At 37.0% G+C, this 25,453-nt stretch overlaps 1 protein-coding gene across 5 annotated transcripts in view; it reads right to left on the minus strand.

Annotated features, from left to right (window-relative positions):
* KAT6B (lysine acetyltransferase 6B) overlaps positions 1–25,453 on the minus strand; it is a 187,155-nt gene that overhangs the window by 40,005 nt on the left and 121,697 nt on the right. For 3 of the 5 annotated variants that reach the window (XM_055325175.1, XM_055325174.1, XM_055325176.1), the window contains exons 5-12: positions 18,238–18,353; positions 17,915–17,996; positions 15,356–15,488; positions 11,650–12,581; positions 10,531–10,652; positions 8,868–8,983; positions 6,647–6,788; positions 3,089–3,250 (exon numbers count right to left, since the gene is read on the minus strand). In XM_055325175.1, the coding sequence (XP_055181150.1) occupies positions 3,089–3,250; positions 6,647–6,788; positions 8,868–8,983; positions 10,531–10,652; positions 11,650–12,581; positions 15,356–15,488; positions 17,915–17,996; positions 18,238–18,353 (1,805 nt within the window). The remainder of the gene's footprint in view (positions 1–3,088; positions 3,251–6,646; positions 6,789–8,867; positions 8,984–10,530; positions 10,653–11,649; positions 12,582–15,355; positions 15,489–17,914; positions 17,997–18,237; positions 18,354–25,453) is intronic. The other 2 variants (XM_055325179.1, XM_055325177.1) reach the window with 2 other exon arrangements.

Consider the following 25,453-nt stretch of genomic DNA (forward strand, 5'->3'; position numbering starts at 1 on the left):
AATCTGAGCCAAATGAAACAGAATGCAGACAGTATGCAAGAAATGATCTCCTTGCTCAAACACCTTGGGATATGGGGGAGAAAAAAAACATCCGCAGAGTCACCAGCAGGGTAGGGTAAGACTTAGCTTGGTCCCCTGCTAAAGAACTTTCAAGTCTTCAACAGCAATCTGTCTTCCGCCTTTGACTAAATGCCCCAGTGAACCCAAAATTGTATATGTGTAGGTAGATCTGCAGAGATACATTTCTCTTATGGATAAAAAGTCAAAGTAGAAAAAGCTAGAGAAATTATTGGCATCTCAAACAGGAAAACAAATCACAACAAAAAAAGACAAGGGCAACAGGAAAGCCCAAAGCCTCTGCACAAATGTGAGGCCAAAATATTACCAACAGTATGAAACCAGGAGGAAGACTAGGAAGAGTATGGTGGGAAACAGCTCTTATAGTTAAGGAAAAATTTGCAATTTTCATGGGATGTGGCATCAGAGCAGCAATATTTTATTCAGAGTACACAGAAGCAGCCAAAGCCTCCACAGAGACGATCTGGAAAAGGCTTCTGAGGTTGTGAATGCTCTGGCCAAATATAAACCACAAATAAGATTGACCACAAATGGTACTAACCACATGAAAGAAATACTTCAGAACACCCAGATCTTTAATGAACCTATTTGAAAGATCACAGGAAATTGTGGAAAAAACCCTACAGGGCAGAATTAGACAGTTCTTTGTGAAAAAGATGTGCTCCCAACATTTGCACATTTGTAGCTGTCCTTGGAGCCTCTAAAAAATGAGAAGGAAGAAATAATGTGTGTTAGTTTCCCTAAGAAACTGGATTGTCCACTGGATGTGGACATCAGAGGCAAGTGTTCAAATAATTAGTCTTCTTTGCAACATTAGACAAATAAGTCACTCTACCTAAAAAGAGTAATGTACTCTGGGTTGAAAGGATTCATGCGTTCTGCTACTCTTTTCTTTGTCCCAAACTCCTCCTACCTTTAGAGTTTGTAAGCCAACCCAACCCTCCGGTCCACCCTACTCCTATCCTCTAACACGTGTTAACCACAGCTAAATTCTAATCTATGGATAAAATAACTCTTCTTTCCCTCCTTTTTAGAGTCCTCTACTTTCTGCTCGGAAAGTCATATGTATGTAATGACTTACGCTGAACTTTTCTAGGTCATCTTGGCCATTCTCTAGCTATAATCTCTAGAATTTGGTTTAAGTATGACACGAAAGGGCCATAGTCCTTCACACTCCAATTGACACATTACAATATGGTTTAATTTGCATCTATCTAGTCTAGATAGACTTTAAAATTGTTTTTTTTAAAAGATGAATTTTTGTTTTACCACACTGCCAAAGAATGAATTTCCCATGCACAGTAAGAAATGACGGTAGTTGCTGCCCTGCTGTAAAAGAAACTGTGGCAACGTGAGAAAAGTTTTGCTTGTACCAAGTAAAATGCTGGGTCCCCTAAGAGAAGAGAGGCAGAAACTGAAACCATTAAGTCACCATCAACTGAAGACCCAGAGGCCAATTTGAGATAAGGACAGCAGGCACCATTAAGCATCTACATTTAAACACAGACACATTTAAAGAAACACCATTTTATTTCTTCTTCTTTTTTTTTAAAGTATCCTCCACACCTAGCATGGAGCCAAACGTGGGATTTGAACTCATGACCCTGGGATTAAGACTCAAATGCTTAAACCAACTGAACCAACCAAGAAATGCCATTTTCTAACAAGAAGGACCAATCATGAACACCATTCTTTTTTTTTAATCTCTATACCCAACATGGGGCTCAAACTTACAACCCTGACACCAAGAGTTGCATGTTCTACCAAATGAGCCAGGCAGATGCCTCATGACTATTATTCATTTTTAACTCATTGGAAAAAAAAACTTTATAAACCGATACAAAAGGTAAGAAGTTTTATACATTATATAAATAGATTTCTTATTTACTGTTTTGTTTTGTGTTAATTCTCTATCATCTCTATCATCTATCATTAAATGCTAATTCTCTAACATTTAATCTGTTATGTGCAAATTAACTTTTGTTTTGTTACCAAATGTGTGGATTAAAATTTTGAGGCTATTTCTCATGAATGCTGTCATTTATTCCTATTTTTGTTTATGACCTCTGGGGATTCTAAAATTTAGTAAAACTGCAAAGAACCTTCTTATATACTCTTCTCTTTTGATATTCCATGAAAACAACACTTCCATAAGGCATTTCATTTACCTTATGCAAGAGTAGATTCATTAAAATTCATATGCAAAAATATATCATAAAATAAATAAAATATAGGATTGAGACCATTTAACCGTGTGCATGGAAGTCTTACAGTTACCATCCTTGCACATTAAACTATCTCCCAGGTGACTATGAAAAATTAAGCTTATTACCCAGTAAATATCTCCAAACTCAGTTTTTCCTTATTACACGAGTTATTATCAGAAGCCTCTGAGTAAAAAAGAAATTCTATCCACTCAGTATGTCAAGGGCTTCCCTATGCCAACCATTGGAGATACTTAGGCTTTCTAAAAGGTGAGGCTGCTTTAGATCTTAAAACAATGGCATAGAGTAAAAGACAAAAGAGTAAACCCAGACATTATATCACCTTGACTGTCCAAATGCCAACGTTCCAACTCACTGAGAAACTGATGATCACAGAGGGAATACAGTGAAGAGAAATGAGAACCATCTCTTAAATGCTATGCTACACTGAAAACCTTCATGTTGACATCACTGGGGGGTTGGGGGGGATAAGCTTAACATTTAAAAAATCAAAGATGCTAGGTGGTCTGCAAGACAGCAATTATAATGTTACATGGTTGCTGACAGTCAAGACAGCAAATACTGCTGAGGTCCTTTACACACTTTCTAGGCACGATGTTTACTATTTTTGTTTTGTTTTTTTAAATAAGCTCTGAACAAGAACCTGAGCTTTTCAGAAACATGTTAACAGTCATTCAAATTATAGTCATAAAAAAAAAAAAAAAAAAAAGCCCTGTTCGAAGAATTGGGCTCTACCAAAAACATTTTGAGTAAGAAAATGAAGGTCATACTGGCTCTTGTTTTACCTTAGAGAAGTATCCAACCAGATGACAGCCCTTTTCATCATTTTTTGTAAGGACATAAAAAAGGAATGGCTCAACATCATAATACAACGTTTTGTGGTCCAGGAAGAGCTTGGCTAACAAGCAAAGGTTTTGGCAATAAATTTTGCTCATATTCCCATCAACCTAGCAAAGAGAAACAGACAACATTATTTAACATAAAAATACTGCTCAATATAAAATTATTTTTATACGGTATTTTGGAAAGTATATAATTTTATTTCCAAATCCCAAACTGAGAGATTAAAATATTCCATTCAACAAGTATAAAGTCAATCAGAAAACAGCTGTCAGTTGGCAAATAAGAATTCCACTTTTTCTCTTAAATTAGGGTAAATTTAAGTTAGATTAAATCTCTTTAAGTTACCTAAAGAAAGCTGAAACCACTAACAAAAGAGTCATTCTTATTTGCAATTTACTACAAGTAAAAAACAATCAGGCATGTCCTCTCTGTTTGAACAAAGTAAATCTGAATTAAAGAAATGTAAACACATCAAAATACCACTCAAGTAAGTTAAACTTTGTCTTCAAAAGGACTTCACGTAAAAGTAGGTGGGTGAACAGTATTATTCTGATTCCTCAGAAGTGTAGATTAGCAAAAAGAGGATTCCATTCTGGTTTTATCCCAAGCATCATTTTAAATATAATTGGAAGAGATAAAATTTCTATGTTGGGAATACTTACAGAGAAAGTGAGATGAATTTCAACCTACAATAAGTACCATGATTACAGTCTACTTCTCTTCAAAATAAAAGAATCAAGCTGTGATACTGATGGTTATAGACAGGAGGCTAGGCACAGATGCCAATTTCTTTGATCAAATGTAGTTACTTGTTGAAAACCAAAAGCACAGCAGATTCAAGAATTTCCCTAGCACTATTCTTAGGGGAAATGGATATTTGCTAACCAGAACTCTATAACAATGAACTTGACCGTTCACCAGTCTCATGTGGACCATACAGGTTCTCATATTGCACAAATTATTTTTAGACTTCATATAACTATTTCCCTTGGATGAAACCTAGGTCCCACACATAGCAACATAATCAAATATGGGCAACAGACACAGAGGATACAATTCTCACTTTAATTAAAGGAAGTTTTTATGTATTTGAGAGTATGGTCCTTTCGGAAATGGCAGTACATTACAAAAAAGGGAAAGACAGAGAGGTATGTGTCCATGAGCCAGAAAAACAGAGAGAGGACAATGCTGAAGCAAATTCTTAACAACTATGTATGGTCTAATACGCATGCTTTCAACAGAGATAAAGACAGGAAAGTATTAATTTATGATTACTCTTCATTAATTGTAGAGGTTACCCAAGAAACTGCTAAGAAAAAAGTTTCCTATATGCTGTTCTCTAAATATTAACTCAGATTCTAGAATAGGGACCTGGGCACAGATAATCCAGTTCCTTCAAATATTTTTATGTACAAATTCTATTAATTTTTTTTTTCATTTTTCCTGCCCTGATCTCTGTTATGCTTCAAAAGCACCTGCCCTGAAATAGTGGACCACTGCTATCAGACTACCAAAACTGACTCTTAAGTCTCTCCCAGGATTTTTGAGACCTTAAACCCCACAAGCAGATTCATGCTGATTTACATAACTGTTACTTAAAGGCAACAATATGTTTTGTCCTTCAGGAAACAATGAAACAGTGATTTTCATTTCATTTTGGTTATAAGAAAGGATCCAAGGTGTGGAGGAAGGAGCCAGTAAGAAAGTTGAACTTGTGATATTAGTTAAACCTCGAATGAGAATAGCTCTGCTGTCTCACCTAGTTGGGGCTGACTGAGTAGCATCCCAGGACTAGCTAAACAACCTGCATTCAGCTTTCCTTCTAGCCCAGGGATCTTCAATGGGAGTCAACTGTGCCTCCTAAGCAACAATGACTATGTCTGGAGAAAATCTTGCTTGTTACAACTGGAAGAAATGTGATACTTCGAGCATTTAATGGGTAGGGGACAGGAATGCTACCGAACACTCTCCAATGCACAGGATGCCCCTACTACAAAGAATTTTCTAGTGTGAGAAGTGAATAGTGTCCAGGTTGAGAAACTCTGCCTATCCTTTAGAAACAACTAATATATCATTAAATCTTCCCAGCAACAATACCCTTCTTCCTTCAAGCTTATCAAAAGATCCTAATAAAACCAGGAAGAGGGTCTTTTTTTTTTTAAACAGTTCTTTTTTTTTTAATTTTTTTTTATTTATTTATGATAGTCACACACAGAGAGAGAGAGAGGCAGAGGCATAGGCAGAGGGAGAAGCAGGCTCCATGCACCGGGAGCCTGACGTGGGATTCGATCCCGGGTCTCCAGGATTGCGCCCTGGGCCAAAGGCAGGTGCCAAACCGCTGCGCCACCCAGGGATCCCGGAAGAGGGTCTTTTAAAAAAACAATCCTAAGATGCAGCTGGAATGACTAGGTTTTCTAATTGGCCTTTGGAAAAAGTAGCGGGCCCTGGCTTCTCTGTGAGAGGTACTTATGTATGACCCTCCCCTCTATCAAATATAATAATGCAAGACATTACACACCAGAACTAAAGTAAGATGTGGGGCAGAACACTACATTTCAGTCCGAACAACTCAAAAATAGAGACACTGAAAGTAAAACTGTATCGCAGAGAAACAAAGACATCATGTCTGCTGTGCAAGGGAGGCTTGTTCTGAGCACCCATGCATGAAAACAACGGGCCACGATGGGTAAGGAGAAGGGAACTAGGCAGGTTTAACAGAAGTGCTCAAATGGAGTAACAAGAATAAAGGTGAGAATTAAGAATCCCTGAGAAGAGGCAATTAACACAAAAGGAACAGCCCCCTCAAGGTACAAGTGACACAACTAAACTGGACCCTTGAAACTGACAATAGAACATGATTAAACAATGAAATTATACCCAGGCAAAGACCTTTTGCTACTAAATCAGTTCTGAACACACAAACTGTCTATAAGACACCACAATGACAAACACGTGGCCAAAAGGGGTTCCTGTGAATAGCAGAGTTCTCCAGGGGTAGCCATGTACCCAGATGAGGGGGGCAGTCCCAACATCTGCTGGGGTCTCACCAAAAGGATTATCCACCCTGCCAAGAAATGGATGGAAACACAGGTGGCTGTGTATTGAGAAGATATGTACAGCTGCTCAATTCCCTGGAAGAGTGAGCACCTGCCAGACATTGGCTGGAGCTGTTGAACAAAGCTAATTTCTCCTGCCAAAGAAAGTAGAATTTACAAAGAGCTGAGAAGATCATAAATTCACTGGTGAATATATCTGGTGCAGACAGGGATTTGGGGAAAGACAAAAAAAGTTAATGTGATGAAGTAGGAATTCATCATCAATCTAAATGGTTGCTCAGTATGGTTAAACATTCCAAAACATGGAGATAGTTTAAAGAGCAGTCTAAATTTGAATGCCAAAATCAAATATACTGTGCACCTTCTAGAAACAAATTAGTACATAATCAACAATTGGAAGTACTAGGTCTCAAAAGCGGAGTTTTTTTATTTACACATGCTTACCTCAAATACTGAAAGGTCTCTCCTTCGGTAAATTTCATTTGCTGGAGGATGAAACCATCCACATTTCTTTGAGTGTCTTAATAAAATATTTTTACTTTTCATATATTTAAGACAGAATTCACACAGGTAAAGCTTTGGTAATCTGTTAAAATTTTAAAATCAAAGAATTTATCAGATTGGTTATAGTGTTCAAAGAAAAAATTATTAAATATTGTTCAATTCTCTCCAAGTCATAATAAGCCTGTATAATTTTTTTGAAAATAAGTATTTTCAAAAAAAGAAAAACAGAAAGTCAGCAGTAAAGAGAACATCAAACCTTACGTTATTTTTCAATATAATAATATTTGCTGCCATTTTTTGGTTAACAAATCATTTGTTTCCTCAGAAATGTTGTACAGACAAAAAGATTTTCAGACCTGGAACCATTACTTGAAAAATCAACAATAAGGATGGCCTGCTGTCAGTTAAACAGGAATATTTTTCAAATTTCAAATTTAATGTCATAGTGTCAGTAGTATATATGGTCAATGATGTAACTGTAATCATCTTTTACTCAGATGGAAGTGAGTTCATTATTTTCAAAAGTGATCTGTGTACATATAAGGCAGAGAAGTCCTAGAAGTTAGTTAACACATCTATTGATGGATGAGGTAACTTTAAAGTTTTATCATAATTATATCTATCTATCTATCTATCTATCTATCTATCTATCTATCTATCATCTATCATCATTTATCTCTGATCTATCATCTGAAGCAATAAATGTAGAAAAATCAAAAGATCTTGTTTCTACCAATTCTACTGACTCTGAATAACATTATACAAACAGATTTCTCCCCCGTGATGACTTTTTCTGAGAACCTTTAAAATTATAACATTTTTAATGTGTGCCCTATCACACTTTAACACATTGCTAGAATTATAAGAAAATGTTTAGAAGCACTTTTTGAAGTCTTTGGGGTATATAAATTGGTAGGATGGTTTTGGGGAGAGTTAGCTACAGACTCAGATAACCGTAATTTCGAACCTTGGAGTTATATACAAATTTTACTCAAAGCTCTCAGAACACCTGACTTATGATTACCCAAACCAACTGAAGCTCAAAAGTGTTCTCAAAAAATTGTTCAAGAACAAACAGCCAAGGAGATGCCTGGGTGGCTCAGCGGTTTGGCACCTCCCTTCCGCCCAGGGCATGATCCTGGGATCCAGGATCGAGTTCTACATTGGGCTCCCTGCATGGAGCCTGTTCCTCCCTGTACCTGTGTCTCTGCCTCTCTCTCTCTCTGTGTGTGTCTCTCATTAATAAATAAATAAAATCTTAAAGAAAAAAAAAAAGAAGACACAGACAAGTGATACAAGCTAGAAAGAGAAACCAAGGCTCCTGACTAATCTTACTCTGCCACTTAACTTCTAAAACACTCCCCTGTTTCCTCCAGGAGATGATGGGCCAGACACCTTCATGGTGGAGGAAAGGACAATTATCTATTCCAGAAGAAAAGCAAGTTTGTGATGGCCAAAACTTTGTAGGCTAAAACATTTGAGAAAATACTAATAAAGTGTATCTTGATGTATCTGAAGGAAGAAATCTGCTCACAAGTTACCCATTTTTAGATATATTAGTTCAAGACAATTTCACAGCTAATCTTAGTTCAAGACAAAAGAAAACTCCAGGATCATTATTTTCTCTTCATTTTTAACAAGGTATCACAAATGGCTCTAAAAGTAAGGATTTGGGGAAGGGTCTCTTAAGGCTACCCACTCCCACCTACTTCCTTTCATTTTTCCATCCTCTGCTACATTTCTATAAAAAACTTGAAAACAAAATGTCAGAAATCAGAGATAAAACGAACAGGCCTAATTAGGAAAATAAACAGGGAAATGAGAAGAAACCACCAAATATTTTACAATGGCCAGTGTTTTTTCTCCTTATTTGGTTTCATACACAAACAATATTTGTCCAATTAACGAGAGAGAAAGCATGGACTTAGAAGCTCAAAGACAAAATTTACAACACCTGTGCAACAAGGAGTGGAAGGAGTTTACATAGACTAGTGAACACTACTATAAAAAGATGCTGGCAAAAGTAAGAGTTTTGGAAGCGCTTATACTTGACTATCAAAATTTATGTCCTGAAAACCATCTAATTCCTGCTTCAGAACTGAGAATTCCCCTTCCTCACATATGACATTCAAGTTATATACCTTCTGGGCTGTTCCATTACCTTGCATATTCCTGTGGGTAAGGCGAGGAATACCAGGTTTGGATTTCGTATTTCCCGAATTCTATTACAGAAGGGTACCGGCCACAGTCTTCCACTCCACTTTCACACTCTATTTTCTGTCAGAGAAAAAGAAAAGGAAGGAAATAAAATATATGTATTAGAAGAAGATTTCTTCACTTATACTTTGATTCTTTCACCAGTGGACATGAAAACCTATCAAGGACAGAACATTCATCTTCATGGGGGAATTTTCATGTTGTTGAAAACACATTAGAGGGCCTTGTAAAATAACAATCAACTTTGCAGAAGATTCATATATAAACAAATACCCTATGAAACAGTATTACCAAGACAGGAAATGAGTACAAGGTAAATACATGCAAATGTCTATTGACCTGAATTTAATGGCCTGGTGCAATGCAGTAAAACTGAGTAAATTAGATGACCCGGCTGTTAGACACTCTTGTGAAGTAACAGTGATCCCAACTGTTCTTGTATCATCAACTGGGGAAGTCTGCAGTTTACTATCCATCTTGTCTCCCAAGCAGTAAGCTCCATGAGGTTAAGAATGTTGCCTGCCCGATTCACTGTGTTATTGCCCGTGTGTAGCAGAGTGACTGCTACAGACAAGAAATGTTCTTGAGTGAAATGCCAGTGTTACTGCACTGGAAAGAAGGGGCTTCACATTTAACAGTGCCTTTCAGATAATGGCATGTTGTTCATCAAAGTCTACCTAAGAATGCCAGAGGTAGGCTAAAAATTTGAAAATATTTAAGGACTTCCAATTTTAAAAACTAGGGGAATTTTTGACATTTATTTTTGCCAAATGAAAACACTACAAAGTATACTGATGGGACAGAATGAGGAATGGAAATATCCAATAGCCCCTTAAATTAGAAACTGTCACAAATATTTAGCCCAAGTGGCTGCTACTAAAAATAAAGCCTTAGAGCCTACAGATAGCCCCCTCCTCACACTAAAAAGAAAGTGACGTTGAGTAGAGAGGACTATCTGTGAATAGTTTGCCATAGAAACAGAATGTGGTCTACTGACATAGCAAATCCATGCTCCATAATAAATCTGTCCTCAGAAAGTCCAAAAGCCTTACCTGTTCCCTGTTTTGGTGACAATAAACTAACTAGAGTTACTATTTTAAGTGGAAGCATTTAAACAAATTACTGGACAATGAAAATAAAAGTGATTATAACTGATCATCCAACACAATATTGTCTTAATGCCAAAGTGTTAAAATTACGAGACATTTTTCATATGGCTGGCCATCTGTGTTGGAAGAACCATTGGTAAATTTAAAAGTGATGCTCTTTTTAACCATTTATAACTGCTATTTTCTAAATTTCAGCATAAGTCATCAGAAATCTGTTTCTTCACACGGAGAAGGATTTTTCCAAAGCTGCCTCAACTACTGCTAGTTGTATTTTGTGAGACCAGCTGAGCCCTGACCAACTTCTGAGCATGGAGACAACTCTATAAAGTCACTGTTTTTGAATCTACAGTCAACAAAAACAATCATGGTAATAAAGGACCGCAAAGGATTTTGAGGAGGGGTTCTGTATAAAATCAAAGCAGTAAATTCATCAATATTCACATATATAAAAATGACATATTATACTTATTACTATAATATGTGGTATCCTGGCCTTACCTCCCAAGAAAGTTCCTGGGCCTGCTTAAAAACATCCAAATCCTCTTCCGTAACGGTATCCTTGTTTCCAATCACATTTATATCTGTACTTTCTTGTTTGATGCTTATTTTGATTTCAGTATCTGTCATTTAAAACCAGCAGAAAGTGCATTCACTGACTTGAATCTTGAGTAACCACCATATATTACCAAAATGGTACCAAATTAGCATAGTGGGCAAATAGGGATTTTTTTTTAAGCTTTATAAGCTTTATGTCTAAGCACTGCTCAAAGATCCAGCAGTACCCTTTCCCTGCTGCACCCAAATTTTTATTTGAGTTACCACTGTCATCTTTTTATAGTTTCAATAAATAAATGAGGGAAAGTAAGAGCCATACAAAGCAAAATCTTTTCAACCGATATTAGAAGTTATATCAATGTCTAGCTATAGAATTCCCATTATCCCTTTCGAGATTAAAAAAAAAATCTACCACTTTGTCGAAATGACATATTTTTTTTTTATTTTTTATTTTATTTTTTTGTTTTATAAAGGGTAGCAAATGTAACGGGCCAATTTGTTCAATGAAATCAGTTTTCTCCCTACGGTGAATACACACACAGACACACTCACACCCAAAAGCACACTTCACAGAATCACAGATCGCGCTCTGTTGAGAAGGAAGCAGAATGAACTTGGTCATGAGAAAGCGATGGAGCAGAGAGGGCTGAGATGAGGAGCTGGATCCCCCCTGTTGGAATCACTGACAGCACACAAGCAAGCAGCGCTGTGGCTGAAGAGGCGGCATGGCAAAGTACATGGAAGAAGCGTGACAGTGGCTACTCATGCGGGACCACAAAGCCATCAGCGACACTATGAAGGCATCTGGGGGGTCCTAGTGTCACTACGGATGGAAATAAATAATAAAAGGGGGGAGAGTATTAGTTGGAAAAAACATTTTGGAGGTTTAGTCAGCATCAGGAAAAGGTCAAAGTTTCACTGCTTCTGTATGAAAGTGAAGTGAGAACAAGAGAAATAGCTAAGACCTATGTGACAAATAGGAATTGACTGATTGATTTTTTTCGGGGTTGGGGAGAAAGGGACGGGACGCAGGTTTGGTTGGAGCTTTGACCTTTTGCTTACCATCATCCTGATCAGGTTTAATCCTTCCGTCTGTCAAGCTCCCCTTCCCTGGTGAGGGGGTCCCCATCTGAGGGGTCACTTTATATTTTAATCTGCCTAGCATCCTGTGCTTTTTAAGGAAAGTTGTTCGTTTGAAGTGAGCAATTGCTTTAAAAATACGTCCTCTAGCCATCCCCCAGCTAGAGGAGGAGGAGTGAGCAATAAACCTACTTCTAATATCTCTTTTTCCAAAGAAATGGGCTCTAGACTTTGCCGTGGAAGATAATTCAGTTTTACGACGCATACGTTTGGGTGGTGCATAACTTGGGTGTCCCTTTTTCCGAGACTGTCCCTGAGTGGTATAGATATGAGAAAGTCCATCAAAGAGTGCCTTCAGCTGGCTGTTCTTAGTAAGACTGCTAAAAGAGGGCACACTGGACTGGCTAGAAGAACTCTGGGGAGAGGTAGAAGAAGTGGAAGTGCTGGACTTTTGTGAACTGGGGCTCTGACCAGAGATGGGGGTTGGGGGTGGAAGTGAAGAAGGTGGAGGTTTTAGCTTTTGTGTGGTACCTGTAGCCAACACATGAGAAGTGCATGACTGTTTCTGAGAGACCTTTTTCCTTGGACGATAGTGCTTTGAAAAGTCTATTATTTCACCTCGTGATCTGCGACCATCAGGTGATGGTGTAAAAAACTTAGTAAGGCCATCAATGAGCCCTTTGGTTTTCTTGTTAACTTTAAGTGTAGAGGCAGAAATGTAGGTGGAGGTGGTGGTGATTTTGGTGGTGGCACCAGGCCGAGTGGGGTCTGTAACAGCCAATCTGCTGCTTGAGTCCTTCCCAGATGCAGCATGACCAGATGAAGGTGTGGTACAGACTTTAGTCTTTTGACCCCTACCAGGTGACCCCCTTCCTGTGAATGCATTCATGGATCCTTCATCACTGGTTACAGACCTAGGCAAAAATTTAGAGAATAGTATCAGCATTTAATAATAGAATTATAAAGGTAGCTAAAACAAATTTATAGCAACTTGATGCATTCAATGTGCTTAAACTTAAGAAGCTGAACTGCAACCCTAAGAAGTGTGTGTGTGTGTGTGTGTGTGTGTGTGTGTGTCCCCACCTCTGTCTACGTGTTTCTCTGCTGAAACAGGTAGCAGCCACTACATGTGCATGTCATGGTTCTCCCAGTGCCCATCCAAGAGGGCCTGGAAGAAGCCACATGGACCCAAGGGCAAGAGAAAGAAGAAATTCTTGAAGAGACTAAAAGAACAACGCAATGCTTTCATTATACTTAAATAAAAATGTTACCCCCTGTGTGGTCACAAGTAATTATGATTTCTTAGGTCTTTTAAAAAGTATTAAAGGACATAAGTCATAAGCATTACCTAGAAGTGAAAGAATAAGCTTATCTAATCTCTGGTGTGAAGCAATTTTAACTCAATTGGAAAATTTATATAAATAGAATTTGGGTAGGTCTATAAATTAATACTTTTTTTTTTTAAAGAAAACATTAAAGATATCCTCTTCCTCTCAGCAGTTTAATGCTTAGGATGATAAGATAGCCAATAATACTCTCTAAGTAGAGGAGACAATTAATTACAGCATAAAATATTGCTGAAAAAAGGACAACAATAGCAAAAACTGAAGAAATGATTAAAGAAAAGCTACAGCAGGTCAGACATGACATGGAAAGTCTGGTGAAGAAGCAGCACATTTACCATGGTCATTATCAGATACTTGGCATCAGAATCTTTATACACTATTTCAGCTCATTGGAGGCTGGTTCTACCCATCCAGCTGTGTGGTCAATAGAGACCAGAGGCCTCCGCTACCACAGCTGCTTAGAGGAACAGCAGCTGCCTGCCTTCACCTCAGGCTAGGGCTTGGAAAGCTACCCATCTTGCAGCAGAATTTTATTCAATAGAAACATTTGCATGTGAATTATGGTAGTGCTGGGGCCCAAGAATTCACTTTAAAAATTATCAATTTAGCTGAAGGCTCGTAATGAAGAAATGGAAGCCTGAAAATGATATGAGATTTATTATCAAAATATCTTAATTACAAATAGAAGAGCGCATTTTAGTGGTCATCGTGTACATTAACAACAGCATCAGTAGTCAACTGCAGTGGATTCTGGTGTGGATCAGCTGGGTGAGCTACTGGGCTCATGTGAGGCAGCTCTGCTGCCAGGAGCCTTGGCTGACACCACGGATACAGCCAAATCAGGTGAACACTGGAGATTTCTGGTGTCACAGTGAGGGTTACCAATAAACAATCATCCGAGCTAAAATGTTTCACATTAGAATGCTGCATTTGGACTGTATCTGGAATCGATTGCCCAGAAAGGATAAGATGCTTATAAAGCATGTAAAAAGGAAAGCTCCCTAGACTGTCTTAAAAATTCCTAAGCTCAAAGGACAATTTTGGACAAACAAAAAGTTAGGACTGGTGCCAGATGCAATTTTCAGCTGTGTCCTTTGTTTAGAAAGTTTATATCCTAATTTGGTTTTTTTAATTGGGCCCCGAGGATACAGTCCCATTTTGAGAACAATGCTTACACAGGATGAATGCAAAAACATATAATTTCTACTTCAAATGATGCTAATATGAAAGATTTTATTCATAAATGTTTCATGTTTGCCTCGAGAAATTAACAAAGATTCCATTTAAAAATGTCCACCAGTTAAAGGGCTTTCATAAAAAAAAAAAACAACACTATGAAGGAACATGCATTTTCTATTTCTCCTTTGGAAGACAAAGGTGCAGGAGAAGATGGTTTTTCTGAGAGCAGGTAAGGTAGTGAATTGCTTCAGATAAAATTAGGGATAAGTGTAGCAAAGTAAGGAAGACCTGGTGTTTGTTCATAGTGTGTGCAGAGCATCTATTCATTTCTACAGCACAATGACCCTAAGCTTCAAGAAAAGATGATGCTTTTATTGATAGAACTAAGATGGTCTTACTGATAGAACTACTTTAGGTATTCAACTCCTTATTTCATGTAGATCATCAACCCTACACATCCATTTCTCCCCTTATCCATTCTCTACTTCTAATTCTTGCTAAATGTTCTACTGGGCTTTAATGGTAACAGGTTGATAGAAATGAGGTTATCACAGCAGATGTGTAGGCCACTGCGAATATATCATTTCATATGTATGTCTGCACACATGTGCATATACCGAATGGTTCTGTCTCTTTGTGTGCAAACATGGGACAGTCATTTACATGTTTCTCAGAAGCTCCTATTTCATAAAAGGGATCTTAAATGCTGTAACTCTAAATTAGCACCAGAAAAAAGAAGTATTTTTTTTCTAAAATGCTATCCAGAGTGACAGGAGATTCACTTATAGATAGATGTGAACAAATCCCTCTCTTGTTTTAAAATCTCCATAAAAATATTTATATAATTAGGCTCTTCTAATGCTCAGCCAGTAATAAAGTAAGCAGAATGATTGTTTCCAATTCTTACATTCTGATTCCATCCTGCTGCTTGAAAAATGTCACTTAGCATCACAGATACTGCCAACAGAAGATCCCCAAATGCCAATTGTAATTAAAAATGTTATTTTCAAAAAATTTCCACATCTTATATAAAAGGAAAACTATTCCTCATCCCCTGAGTTTGTAGAATGATGCTAAAAAGTTAATGGAATCTAAGGGGGTTACAATCGCCTATATTTTAAAGCACAACATAAAAGATTTCTTTTGATAAGATCTCAACCTACAACAATCGTTGCTTTAATTTATTTTTCGGTCGTCCAATGGGTTTTGCATATCGTCGTTTTATTTGTGCAGCTTTCTCATGAAGTAGTTTTCTTCCCTTTTTCTTTGGTCTGCAGACTTGGCAAATCCACATCCCTGAATTAATATATATATGAGAAAAATATTTTAATGTTTCATTTTAGGAGAAGATATTATATATAAACTGCAGCTGAAACAAGCTGCCCAAGGATGCCTGTATGTAGAACTTTCATTCCAGAAGGTAGGTCATTCCCTTGTGTCATCCTCCTCAGGAAGCCCTCATTAAAGATCAGTTTCCCCTCCAGGGTCACGGTGGTGAGAGCAGAGGGTGCCCCTATCCCGAACCCTTCCTAGAAGCTTTTCCCAACATGTCACCAAACCTCCCTCCACCACATAAACACACAGGAAAACCCAATCCTGTCAGATATTATATATCTTTCGATTAGAGGGAGACATATTCAAGCCAATACGTTTTTGGAATTTCTGGTAAAAATTTTTTTTTGTTTTATTTCTTTCTGGAAATCTTCCACACTAAAAAACAAAAAACAACAACAAAAAAATCAGTATAAAATATAATTTATGATTTAAAACAGAATTTTTAAGTACTCTGGAGCTGCAATAATTAAAACTATACATCTGGCATAGGGAAATAAGTCACTGGACAAGAATTTTTAGATAAAAAAAACTGAAGCCTATAGAAAAGTTTAGCATATCAAAGGTCATATTTCAAGTCAGTGGGGAAAGGTTGAAATGACTCAGTGAAGTGGTAATAGAACAAACAGCCATCTATATGGAAGGAAAAGAATTACTTCCTATCCTTTATAAAAATAAATTCTGGGCAGATGAATATTATGACAAAATTAAATGTTACAAGTACCAGGAAAAATATGTGGATATTTATTTAATTTTAGCATGACTGACATTTAAGACTGAAGCCATAAAGACAAAGATTCATGGATTGGACTACATAAAAATATAAAAAGCTTCTACAAATCAGTAAGAAAAAGGTGAAAACATCAAGAGAAAAATGATTAATGGGTAAAACCAAGCATTTTACAAAGATGATATACGAACAGCCAATAATCAAACACAAAATACGTTCAATCTCACCGCTTAAAGAAAAAAATGATCAGACATCTTTTTTCTCTATTATCAAATTGGTAAACATTTAAATAAGAGCACTGTATTTCATCGATTCTGACACTATTGACTATAAACAGTATCTGATTTTTTTTTAATGTGTCTTAGACTCAATGAAATATAGTAATGGTGAGTGTTGGTCATAATACAGGGAAACAGGTATTCTCACACACTGGTGGTCGGTCTGAAAACTGATACAACCTTTCATGTACATAGCCTTTGATCCAGCAATTCCTCCCCTAGGCATTTACCTTAAGGAAATAATTGTGTATGGAAAAAATTGAAAACATTTGTAATGTCCACCATAGGGACTTGGTTAGGTAAGTTAGGGTTTGTTTATACACGGGGTTGCAAAATCAAATATATTCAGAAGCCACCCAGCAATAATACATATGACTAAGCAAGCTGGAATTCAAGACAAGAGGGAGGAGTGAGATTGGGGCAAGTTTGAACATGGATCCTCCACCTAAAGGACGCAAATTAAAAATTATAAAAATGTTGTAGCAGCTCGCCTGTCATACATTTAGAAGTCTTAAAAATATACGTAGTACCAACAATGCCTAACTGAGGTACATAGTCATCAGGTTTGTAAACCCTGCTCTATACTCTGGAGTTCTTTGCACTCGTTAAAAACTGTGTTCAGGAGAAGATTTAATGATGTGGGGTTGTTAGAATCTCATAAAGATGGAAAAAACATAAGATTACAAAAATATGTATAGAATGTTCCAAGTCCTTTTTTAAAAAAGGTGTATAGAGAGCTGGGAAGGAATTTCTAATTGATCATTCTTATTCCTTTTTGTCAATCTATATTTACTAAAACTTTCACAATAAAAAATAAATAAATTTTATAGAGAGGCAGTTATTTTTAATGTTGAATGGATTATAAAGTGAAAAAGAGGCCAAGCTAGCCTTACTTACACAATAGACAAAAATCCATATGCCATATGAATATATTCATGTAAAATACTTCAGATGCTCAAGTTCAAATTATCAACTAATGGCTAAGAAAAGTTAGATGGCTCCTGTAGTAGGACTTTGGAGACATCATTACAACTATCATACAAAACTAGGTAAGTTCTCACTTCTGAACACGGTACTGAATAATATGGAGAATGTTCTAAACTTCAGACCTACCTAATCTAAATTTATTCCAATAAGGGAATGGTTTTGGGACAGGAACACTCCCCCCCCCCCCCGTGCCAGAATTATCCGAGTCTTTATTATATACACTACCCGCAAACTAAATGCTTTTACACTCCTCTGTTTACAACCTGTGCCAAACCCACAAGTATAAGGAAGGTGGGAGGGATGAATAAATGCTTACGGAACCTGTATACCTCTGAGCAGGACAAGGCTAATGAGTATGTAATAAAACACATTTTTACTATGGTTTAAAAGTTCACCTTTTGGCATTCTGGAAAGTGGGGGGTCACAGCACTCCATATGGAATCCTCTGTCACAGGAGTCACAAAAAAGCATATTATCCTGTAAGATAACATATTAGAGAGTAACTGAACCTGAAACCAGCTGTAAAAGGCCACAAATTCTTCTATTATCTGATTAACAATAATAAAATATAATGAAGGGGCAGAACGATCTGTGTTGAAATTTGACATCAGATGTATTTAAATCTTTAAAAGGAAAAGAGCACCAGTCTACAAAAATGAAAAACCTTAACACTGAAAACCAGCAATTTACCTGATGGATTACGGAGAGCCATACTTACTGCATTTTTGCCTTGGATTCTACATGCACTGCAGGTCTTGCATTCGATGCACTGCCACCTTAAGGCCTTTACATTTGTTGTTAATTCAGGACAAAATTTCAGACAGGATGGGTGTCCTATAAGAATAAGAAGCAAATTGCTTTATGGGAATGGTGTTTAGGGTTTTGAAACTCTCATTCCCTCATGTTTGATAGATAGCGACAATGTCCATGAAAGACCTCAAGAACTTGAAAATGCAAAAAGATCAAAAAATTCAAATTATACTTTCCTTTCTACCTCCCCCACCCTACCCCCACATGTAACTGAGTGACTATACAGATGTTTCCCTAAGAGAAATTTGGGAAATTTATACCAGTTCCCACCACAAGGCTTGGAGAACTTGAAGATAACGTATGTTCCAAGCATGTTCTCATCCCTGTGCCTTCGGTTCAGCTGCTGGCCTGGCCTCCTCATCAACCACCATTTATCCAAAATTTGCTGGTTTACTGGACTGTGAGAAGAGTATTAAAGTCCAAATAAATCCTGCTCTATGTAATGAAATCATAAAACTTAAAACGACAGCTAACAAAAAAAAAAAAAGGCTGCTTAACAATACAATTACAAATGCAAAAAAAAAAAAAACGAATATTACACAGAGAATATGCCATTGCTGAGATATACAGAGAAGATACCATTGCCATTTTGCCCCTGGGTCCCTGAATTTAAATTCTAAAAGTAGGAGCAGAAATTTGGATTTGGGAGTTAAGAAGTTGCCATAATGATCCAAGAAGCATACCCTTGGCAGGTTTCCCCCATTTTTCTGAGTATTCAACTTTTTCACACTGTTTTGAGCACATTTTTCATCTAGCTTCACCCATATCAAGGAAGAAAACTGGGAACCAGGGGGGCGGGGTGGGGGACAACACCATTCAACAAAGCTACCTGGGCCATACTGAGTCAGAGATTCCTCCTAAAGGTTTAGAGACTGTGAGCCTAGACTCTTTGGAAGACAGTTCAGTTTAAAATGGGATGGTCTTTTATCACACAAACCTGAGGTTTCTAAACTTCATTTTATTTTTCTAAATCTGGTCTTAAAATAGTAAGAACATTAGTAAATCCCATGTGAAAGAACTTATAACCAAGCTGCAAAAGAAACCTGAGGGTAATAAAAAAAGCAGATTCTGCTATTTCAAAACTGTTTTATAATTTCCTGACTTTGGCAGGCTCATTGTTTAAATATGTATTTTGGATTGCTGCCAAAAAGGTCCTCCTCCCTAAAGCTTAACAGGTGCTTCATAAAATTCCACCCACTAGGAGATTTGGCTTTTTGAAGTAAAAACATTCAAAATCAATCATCAATACCGTTAATAAAGCATACTATTCCTGAGTTAAAAAAAAAATCCAAACATCTGTATTTAAGATGTTGAGCAAATAAAATGTTGTCATAGGATTACAACCTCGGGCTGTAGAGACACCCAGGCAGATCCATTTAACCTATGACACCATTCTTTTATAAGGGCTCCTCTCATTCAAATGAGAAGTACAGAGGGAGGAAGTTGAAATATATAAAAATGGTATCAATCACCTCTTTCTGCTCAGGAACAGCAAACAAAGACAGCTTGCTTGTCTACTTTAAGAAGTATACTCTGAAGGGGGAGCAGAGAGATCTACTTTGATCACGGATTTCCACCCCCCGCCCTTTATATAGTTATGGGGGTAAGAACTCAAGTTTTAAAGAACAGCAATTTAAATTCCACCCTTAAAATAGGTCCCATCAGCTTAAAAGTATACCATTTACTTCTCTTTTTTCCCCCTTTTTATTACTTCCTGTAAGTCATACATCACTGGCACATATGACCTCAATTTCATGCACTACATTTTTCTCTACATTTAAATGTGCTTTTGTACTTTGTAGCTTAATATTTAGTAACTAAGGTAATTCACATCTTATTATATAGTTTACTATTTATTCTCACAGAGATCCTATGAAAATACTTTTTAATAATAACACATTTTGAAAATTAATGGATTTCAGCCACTGTCAATCAAGAGCAAGGAATATAGTCTTCCTCTTATTGCTTTTTCTCACTTTAAGCAGTATTATATCTCAAAACAACCATTTAAGCTACCCTATCAAATTCTAAAATCTTCAGCCTATCTTTCTGTTAAGCAGCAATCTTACCCTTATTTAACTCAAGAGAATTGGCCATAGATCCCTTCCAGCTCTAAATTTCTATAATTTTGTAAAGGAAGCTGATGGATGAAGAACCATTTCCATTTTATTTTCTTATGACCACTTTAAATAACACAAAAGACTGAGTCTTGATATACCACTACACAATTTTACTAATTAGATAAAGGATAAAAATGGTACTAATAATAAAATTCCTTATCTCTCATTTAACCATTCCAAAACTCAACAACTCCCTCTAAAATGTAGGATCTCTCTGCTGACACAATTCATACTGGTTTGTCTTTTTAGAGTTTGTTTTACTTTTGTGATGTGTAGTTTATCAGATATGAGAGCATAATATGTATTTATTCACTCATTCATTCTTATTACAAACACATATGAAGCACTAGTCACTTTCAGTAGTTTTATCCAGCAAAACCAAAGGAATATTGTTTAAAATTTAACAAGTACCAATGAAACCACAAACCAGTAGAAATAATTTTTGGAGGAAGTACTGTGGGAGAAAAAAAAACATGGGTTCTGTAGTAGATAGAACAATGTCTATGCCACAATCCTTTGTATCCTGTACCTATATTACCTGACATGGTAAAGGGGACTTGGCAGGTATGTCTAAGAGCACAGGGCTTAAGAGGAGGAAATTATCCTCGGTTATCTGGGTAGGCCCAATCTAATCATGAGTACTTAAAAGCAGACAATCTTTTCCAGATGGGTTAGTAAAATGAGATGAAAAAGGAAGAACATGAAAGATTCCACCCAGCTTTGATAGCTTTGAAGATAGAAGAAAGGGGAGACCAGAAGCCAAAAAATATGGGTGGCCTTTGGAAGCCAGGAATGCCATTCACCTAACATCCAGCAAGAAAATGGGGATCATGGCACAGCCAACATCATACTCAATGGTAAAAAACTGACAGCTTTCAGGATACCTGGGTGGCTCAACTGATGAAGTGTATGACTCTTGGTAACAGGGTCATGAGCCCCATGTTGGGTAGAGATTATGCTTAAAAAATAAATAAGTAAAATCTTAAACAAAAACAAAATCTGAGAGCTTTATCCCTAAAATCAGGAATAAGACATGAATGTCTGCTCTTACCACTTTTATTCAAAAGAATACTGGAAGTCCTAGACATGGCAATCAGACAAGAAAATAATAAAAGGCAGCTACACTGGTAAGGAAAAACTAAAACTTTCACTACTTGCAGAAGACATGATAGACTGTATAGAACACACAAAGACACCACCACCATAAAACTACTAGCACTAACAAATGAATTCAGTAAAGTCAATAGATATAGAAATCAATCTACAGAACTCTGTTGCATTTCTATAGGCCAATAATGAAGCAGCAGAAAGAGAAATTAAGAAAATCCCATTTACAATTGCACCAAAAATAATAAAAATACTTAGGAATAAACTTAACCAAAGAAGTGAAAGACCCACATTCTGAAAAGTATAAAACATTGAGAGAAATTCAAGGTGATGCAAAGAAATAGGAAGACATTCAATGTTCGTGAATTGGAAGAATATATATTGTCAAAATGTCTATACAACCCAAAGCAATCTACAAATTTAATGCAATTCCTATCAAAATACCAGTAGCATTTTTCCCAGAACTAGACCAAACAATCCTAAACTTTGTATAGAACCACTAAAGATCCTGAAAGACCAAAGCGATCTTGAAGAAGAAAAACAAACCTGGAGGTATCACATTCAGATTTCAAGTTATATACAAAGCTGCTGTAATCAAAACATTATGGAACAGGCACAGAAATAGACACATAGATCAATGGAACAGAATAAGAAGCCCGGAAACAAACCCACAATTATATGGCCAATTAACCACTGACAAACAAGGCAAGAATATGCAATGGGAAAAAGACAGTCTAGTCTCTTCAACAAATGGTGGTGGGAAAATTGGACTGCTCCACGCAAAAGACTGAAGCTGGTCCACTTTCTTATACCACTGACAAAACAAACTCAAAATGGATTAAGGACCTAAATATGAGGCCTGCAACCATAAAAATCCTGTAAGAAAGCACAGGAAGTAACTTCTCTTCAATGGCTGTAGCAACTTTTTTTCCGGATATGTCTCCTGAGGCAAGGGAAATGAAAGCAAAATTAAACCATTGGGACTTCATGAAAATTAAAAAGCTTCTGCATAGCAAAGGAAACAATACACAGAACTAAAAACAGGCTACCGAATGGGAGAAGATATTTGCAAATGACATATCAGATAAAGTGTTAGTATCCAAGATATATAAAGAACTTATAAAACTCAACACTGAAAAACCAAATAATCCAATTACAAAATGGGCAAAAGGTATGAACAGACATTTCTCCAAAGAAGACATACAGATGGCCAGGAGATACATGAAAAGATGCTCATCATCACTTATCAGGGAAATACAGATTAAAATACAATACAATATCACCTCATACCTGTCAGAATGGCTAAAATAAGAAACAACAAGTGTTAGTGAAGATGTGGAGAAAAAGGAGCCCTCGTATACTGTTGGCAGGAATGCAAACTGGTGGAAAACAGTATGGAGGTTCCTCAAAAAATTAAAAATAGAATTACCATATAATGCAGTAACTGCACTACTGGGTATCAACCCAAAGAATCAAAATCACTAATTCAAAAGGATATACGCATCTTGATGTTTATAGGAGTATTATTTATAACAGCCAAATCATGGAAGCAGCCCAAGTGCCCACTGATAGATGAATAGATAAAGATGTGGTGTATGTGTGTGTGTATAGCAGAGTATTATTCATCAATAAAAAAGAATGAAATCTTGCCATTTGCAACAACATGGATGGATCTAAGAGTATAATGCTAAGCAAAATAAGTCTATCAGAGGAAGACAAATAAATACCATATGATTTCATTCATACGTGGAATTTAGGAAACAAAATAAAGAAAAAAAAAGACAGTCAAACCAAAAAACAGACTTTACTATATAGAGAACAAACATATGTCACCAGAGGGGAGGGGAGTAGGGGATGGGTGAAATAGGTGAAGGGGATTAAGAGTACATTTCTCTTGATAGAGCACTGAGTAATATTTAGAGTTGTTGAATCACTATATCATATACCTGAAACTAATATAATACCGTACCTTAACCATATGGAATTAGATATATATATAATATATAATAATACATAATATAAATAATATTCACATTAGCTTCATGGTAAAAGAGATTCCCAAATGTATAGGGGGTGAAGAGATAATATAGAAAGCTTCCAGTTACTGATCCTGAGTTGAGAAAGCACATTCATAGTGGAATCGGAGAAGAAATCCAGACTGGATCCCTGAAGAGCAAGAGAGGCAAATTCTTTGGACATTTTAAAATTAATTTCTACTAGATTAGATTCTATTTTCTCTATCTTGTGTGATATTTTTTCGAATATCAGGAAATATTATCTTGGAAAATAACTTTGCCATCTTTTTTTTTAAAGATTTTATTCATGAGAGACAGAGACAGAGATGAGAAGAGGCAGGCAGAGGGAGAAGTAGGCCCCATGCAGAGAGTCCGATGTGGGACTTGATCCCAGGTCTCCAGGATCACACCCTGGGCTGAAGGCGGCGCTAAACCACTGAGCCACCTGGGCTGCCCCCTTTGCCATCTTTATGACTTCTGAAATATATACAAGTATCTGTTTAAAGAAAAGAAAAAGGAAGGGGAAGGAAGAGGAAGGAAGGGGAGGGTAGGAGGGAGGGAGAGAGGGAAGGAGAAAGAAAGAAAAAGAAAGAGAAAGAAAGGAAGAAAAAGAAAAGAAAAGAAAAGAAAAGAAAAGAAAAAGAAAAAGAAAAAGAAAAGAAAGAAAAGAAAAGAAAAAGAAAAAGAAAAGAAAGAAGAAAGAAGAAGGAAAGAAAGAAAGAAAGAAAGAAAGAAAGAAAGAAAGAAAGAAAGAAAAAGAAAGAAAAAAGGAAAGAAAGAAAGAAAGAAAGAAAGAAAGAAAGAAAGAAAGAAAGAAAGAAAGAAAGAAAAAGATAGATAATGGAGGGCTTGGTCCTACAAACAGAGGAAGTGAGTTCTGTCAACAACTTTGTGGTCATTTACAGCAGCAAGGGAAAACTAATGACCACTCTAACACTGGGTCCCTCGGACTGGCTATCTGACCAACCATCTATCCATCTGAGATGCAATAAGGGAAAAGGACAGACATTTTAGATCACATAGTTTCTAGCAGGAAAGAGACACATTAAATCAGAATTAGAACTAACGTGTGACAATAGGTGGCTCAGAGATATGGACAAATCTAGCAGGAGGTTAGAGGAAGTGCTCCCTCAAGAAGAAATCCATAGGATGAGTGGGATTAGATGGGGCCAGTGGAGGTGCAAGATGGAAGAGTAGCATGTGCTGGGGAAAGGGGGAACATGGCACACTCACAGAGGAAGGGTTCAGTAGAACTACTATGCACAATATGAGGGGGAAGTGATGCAGAAGAGGGCTAACCAAGAGAGGGTCTGGAGGCTATAGTAAAGAATTTGAATTTTTCCTAAGGGTAACTGGTAGCCACTCAAGTAAATCTGTGAATAGATTTCACTTAGCCTGCAGCATGGAAAAATGGATGAGAGGTGGGGGGTAGGGGGTCCAAGATTAGATTTAGGTTATTACAATAGGAGACCTGAGGGGGTCTGGTGGGAGTGTGTGGATGTAGAGAATGTGGGATATACATGAGAACATACAATCAAGATACTTTTGGTGATTCCTTGGTGTGAGAGAAGAGGACAGAGGATGGCTTGTGGCCATCGTGAGTGGCCAGTCATGTGCTGTTGGCTGCAACAGGAGATCCCTAAGAAGTACAAGGTTAGTTTGCTGAGATTTCTGTTGTTGCTGTCATGTTTGTTGCTTTGGGGTGGCAGGGATCCTGCAAGGATACTTAACTCTGAGATACCTAGAGAGTGCGAAGGACAGAAGCCTGAAGAGTAGAGACAAAGGAGCTAACAAGAGACGTGTGAAAGGAAGTGGTGACAGAAGACAATACAGTATCAGAAAAGCCAAAGGAAATGAACATTTAAGGCAGAAGATTTCCAAC

The sequence above is a fragment of the Nyctereutes procyonoides genome, unplaced genomic scaffold, assembly GCF_905146905.1.
Source record: "Nyctereutes procyonoides isolate TBG_1078 unplaced genomic scaffold, NYPRO_anot_genome, whole genome shotgun sequence".
NCBI classification, from domain to species: domain Eukaryota; kingdom Metazoa; phylum Chordata; class Mammalia; order Carnivora; family Canidae; genus Nyctereutes; species Nyctereutes procyonoides.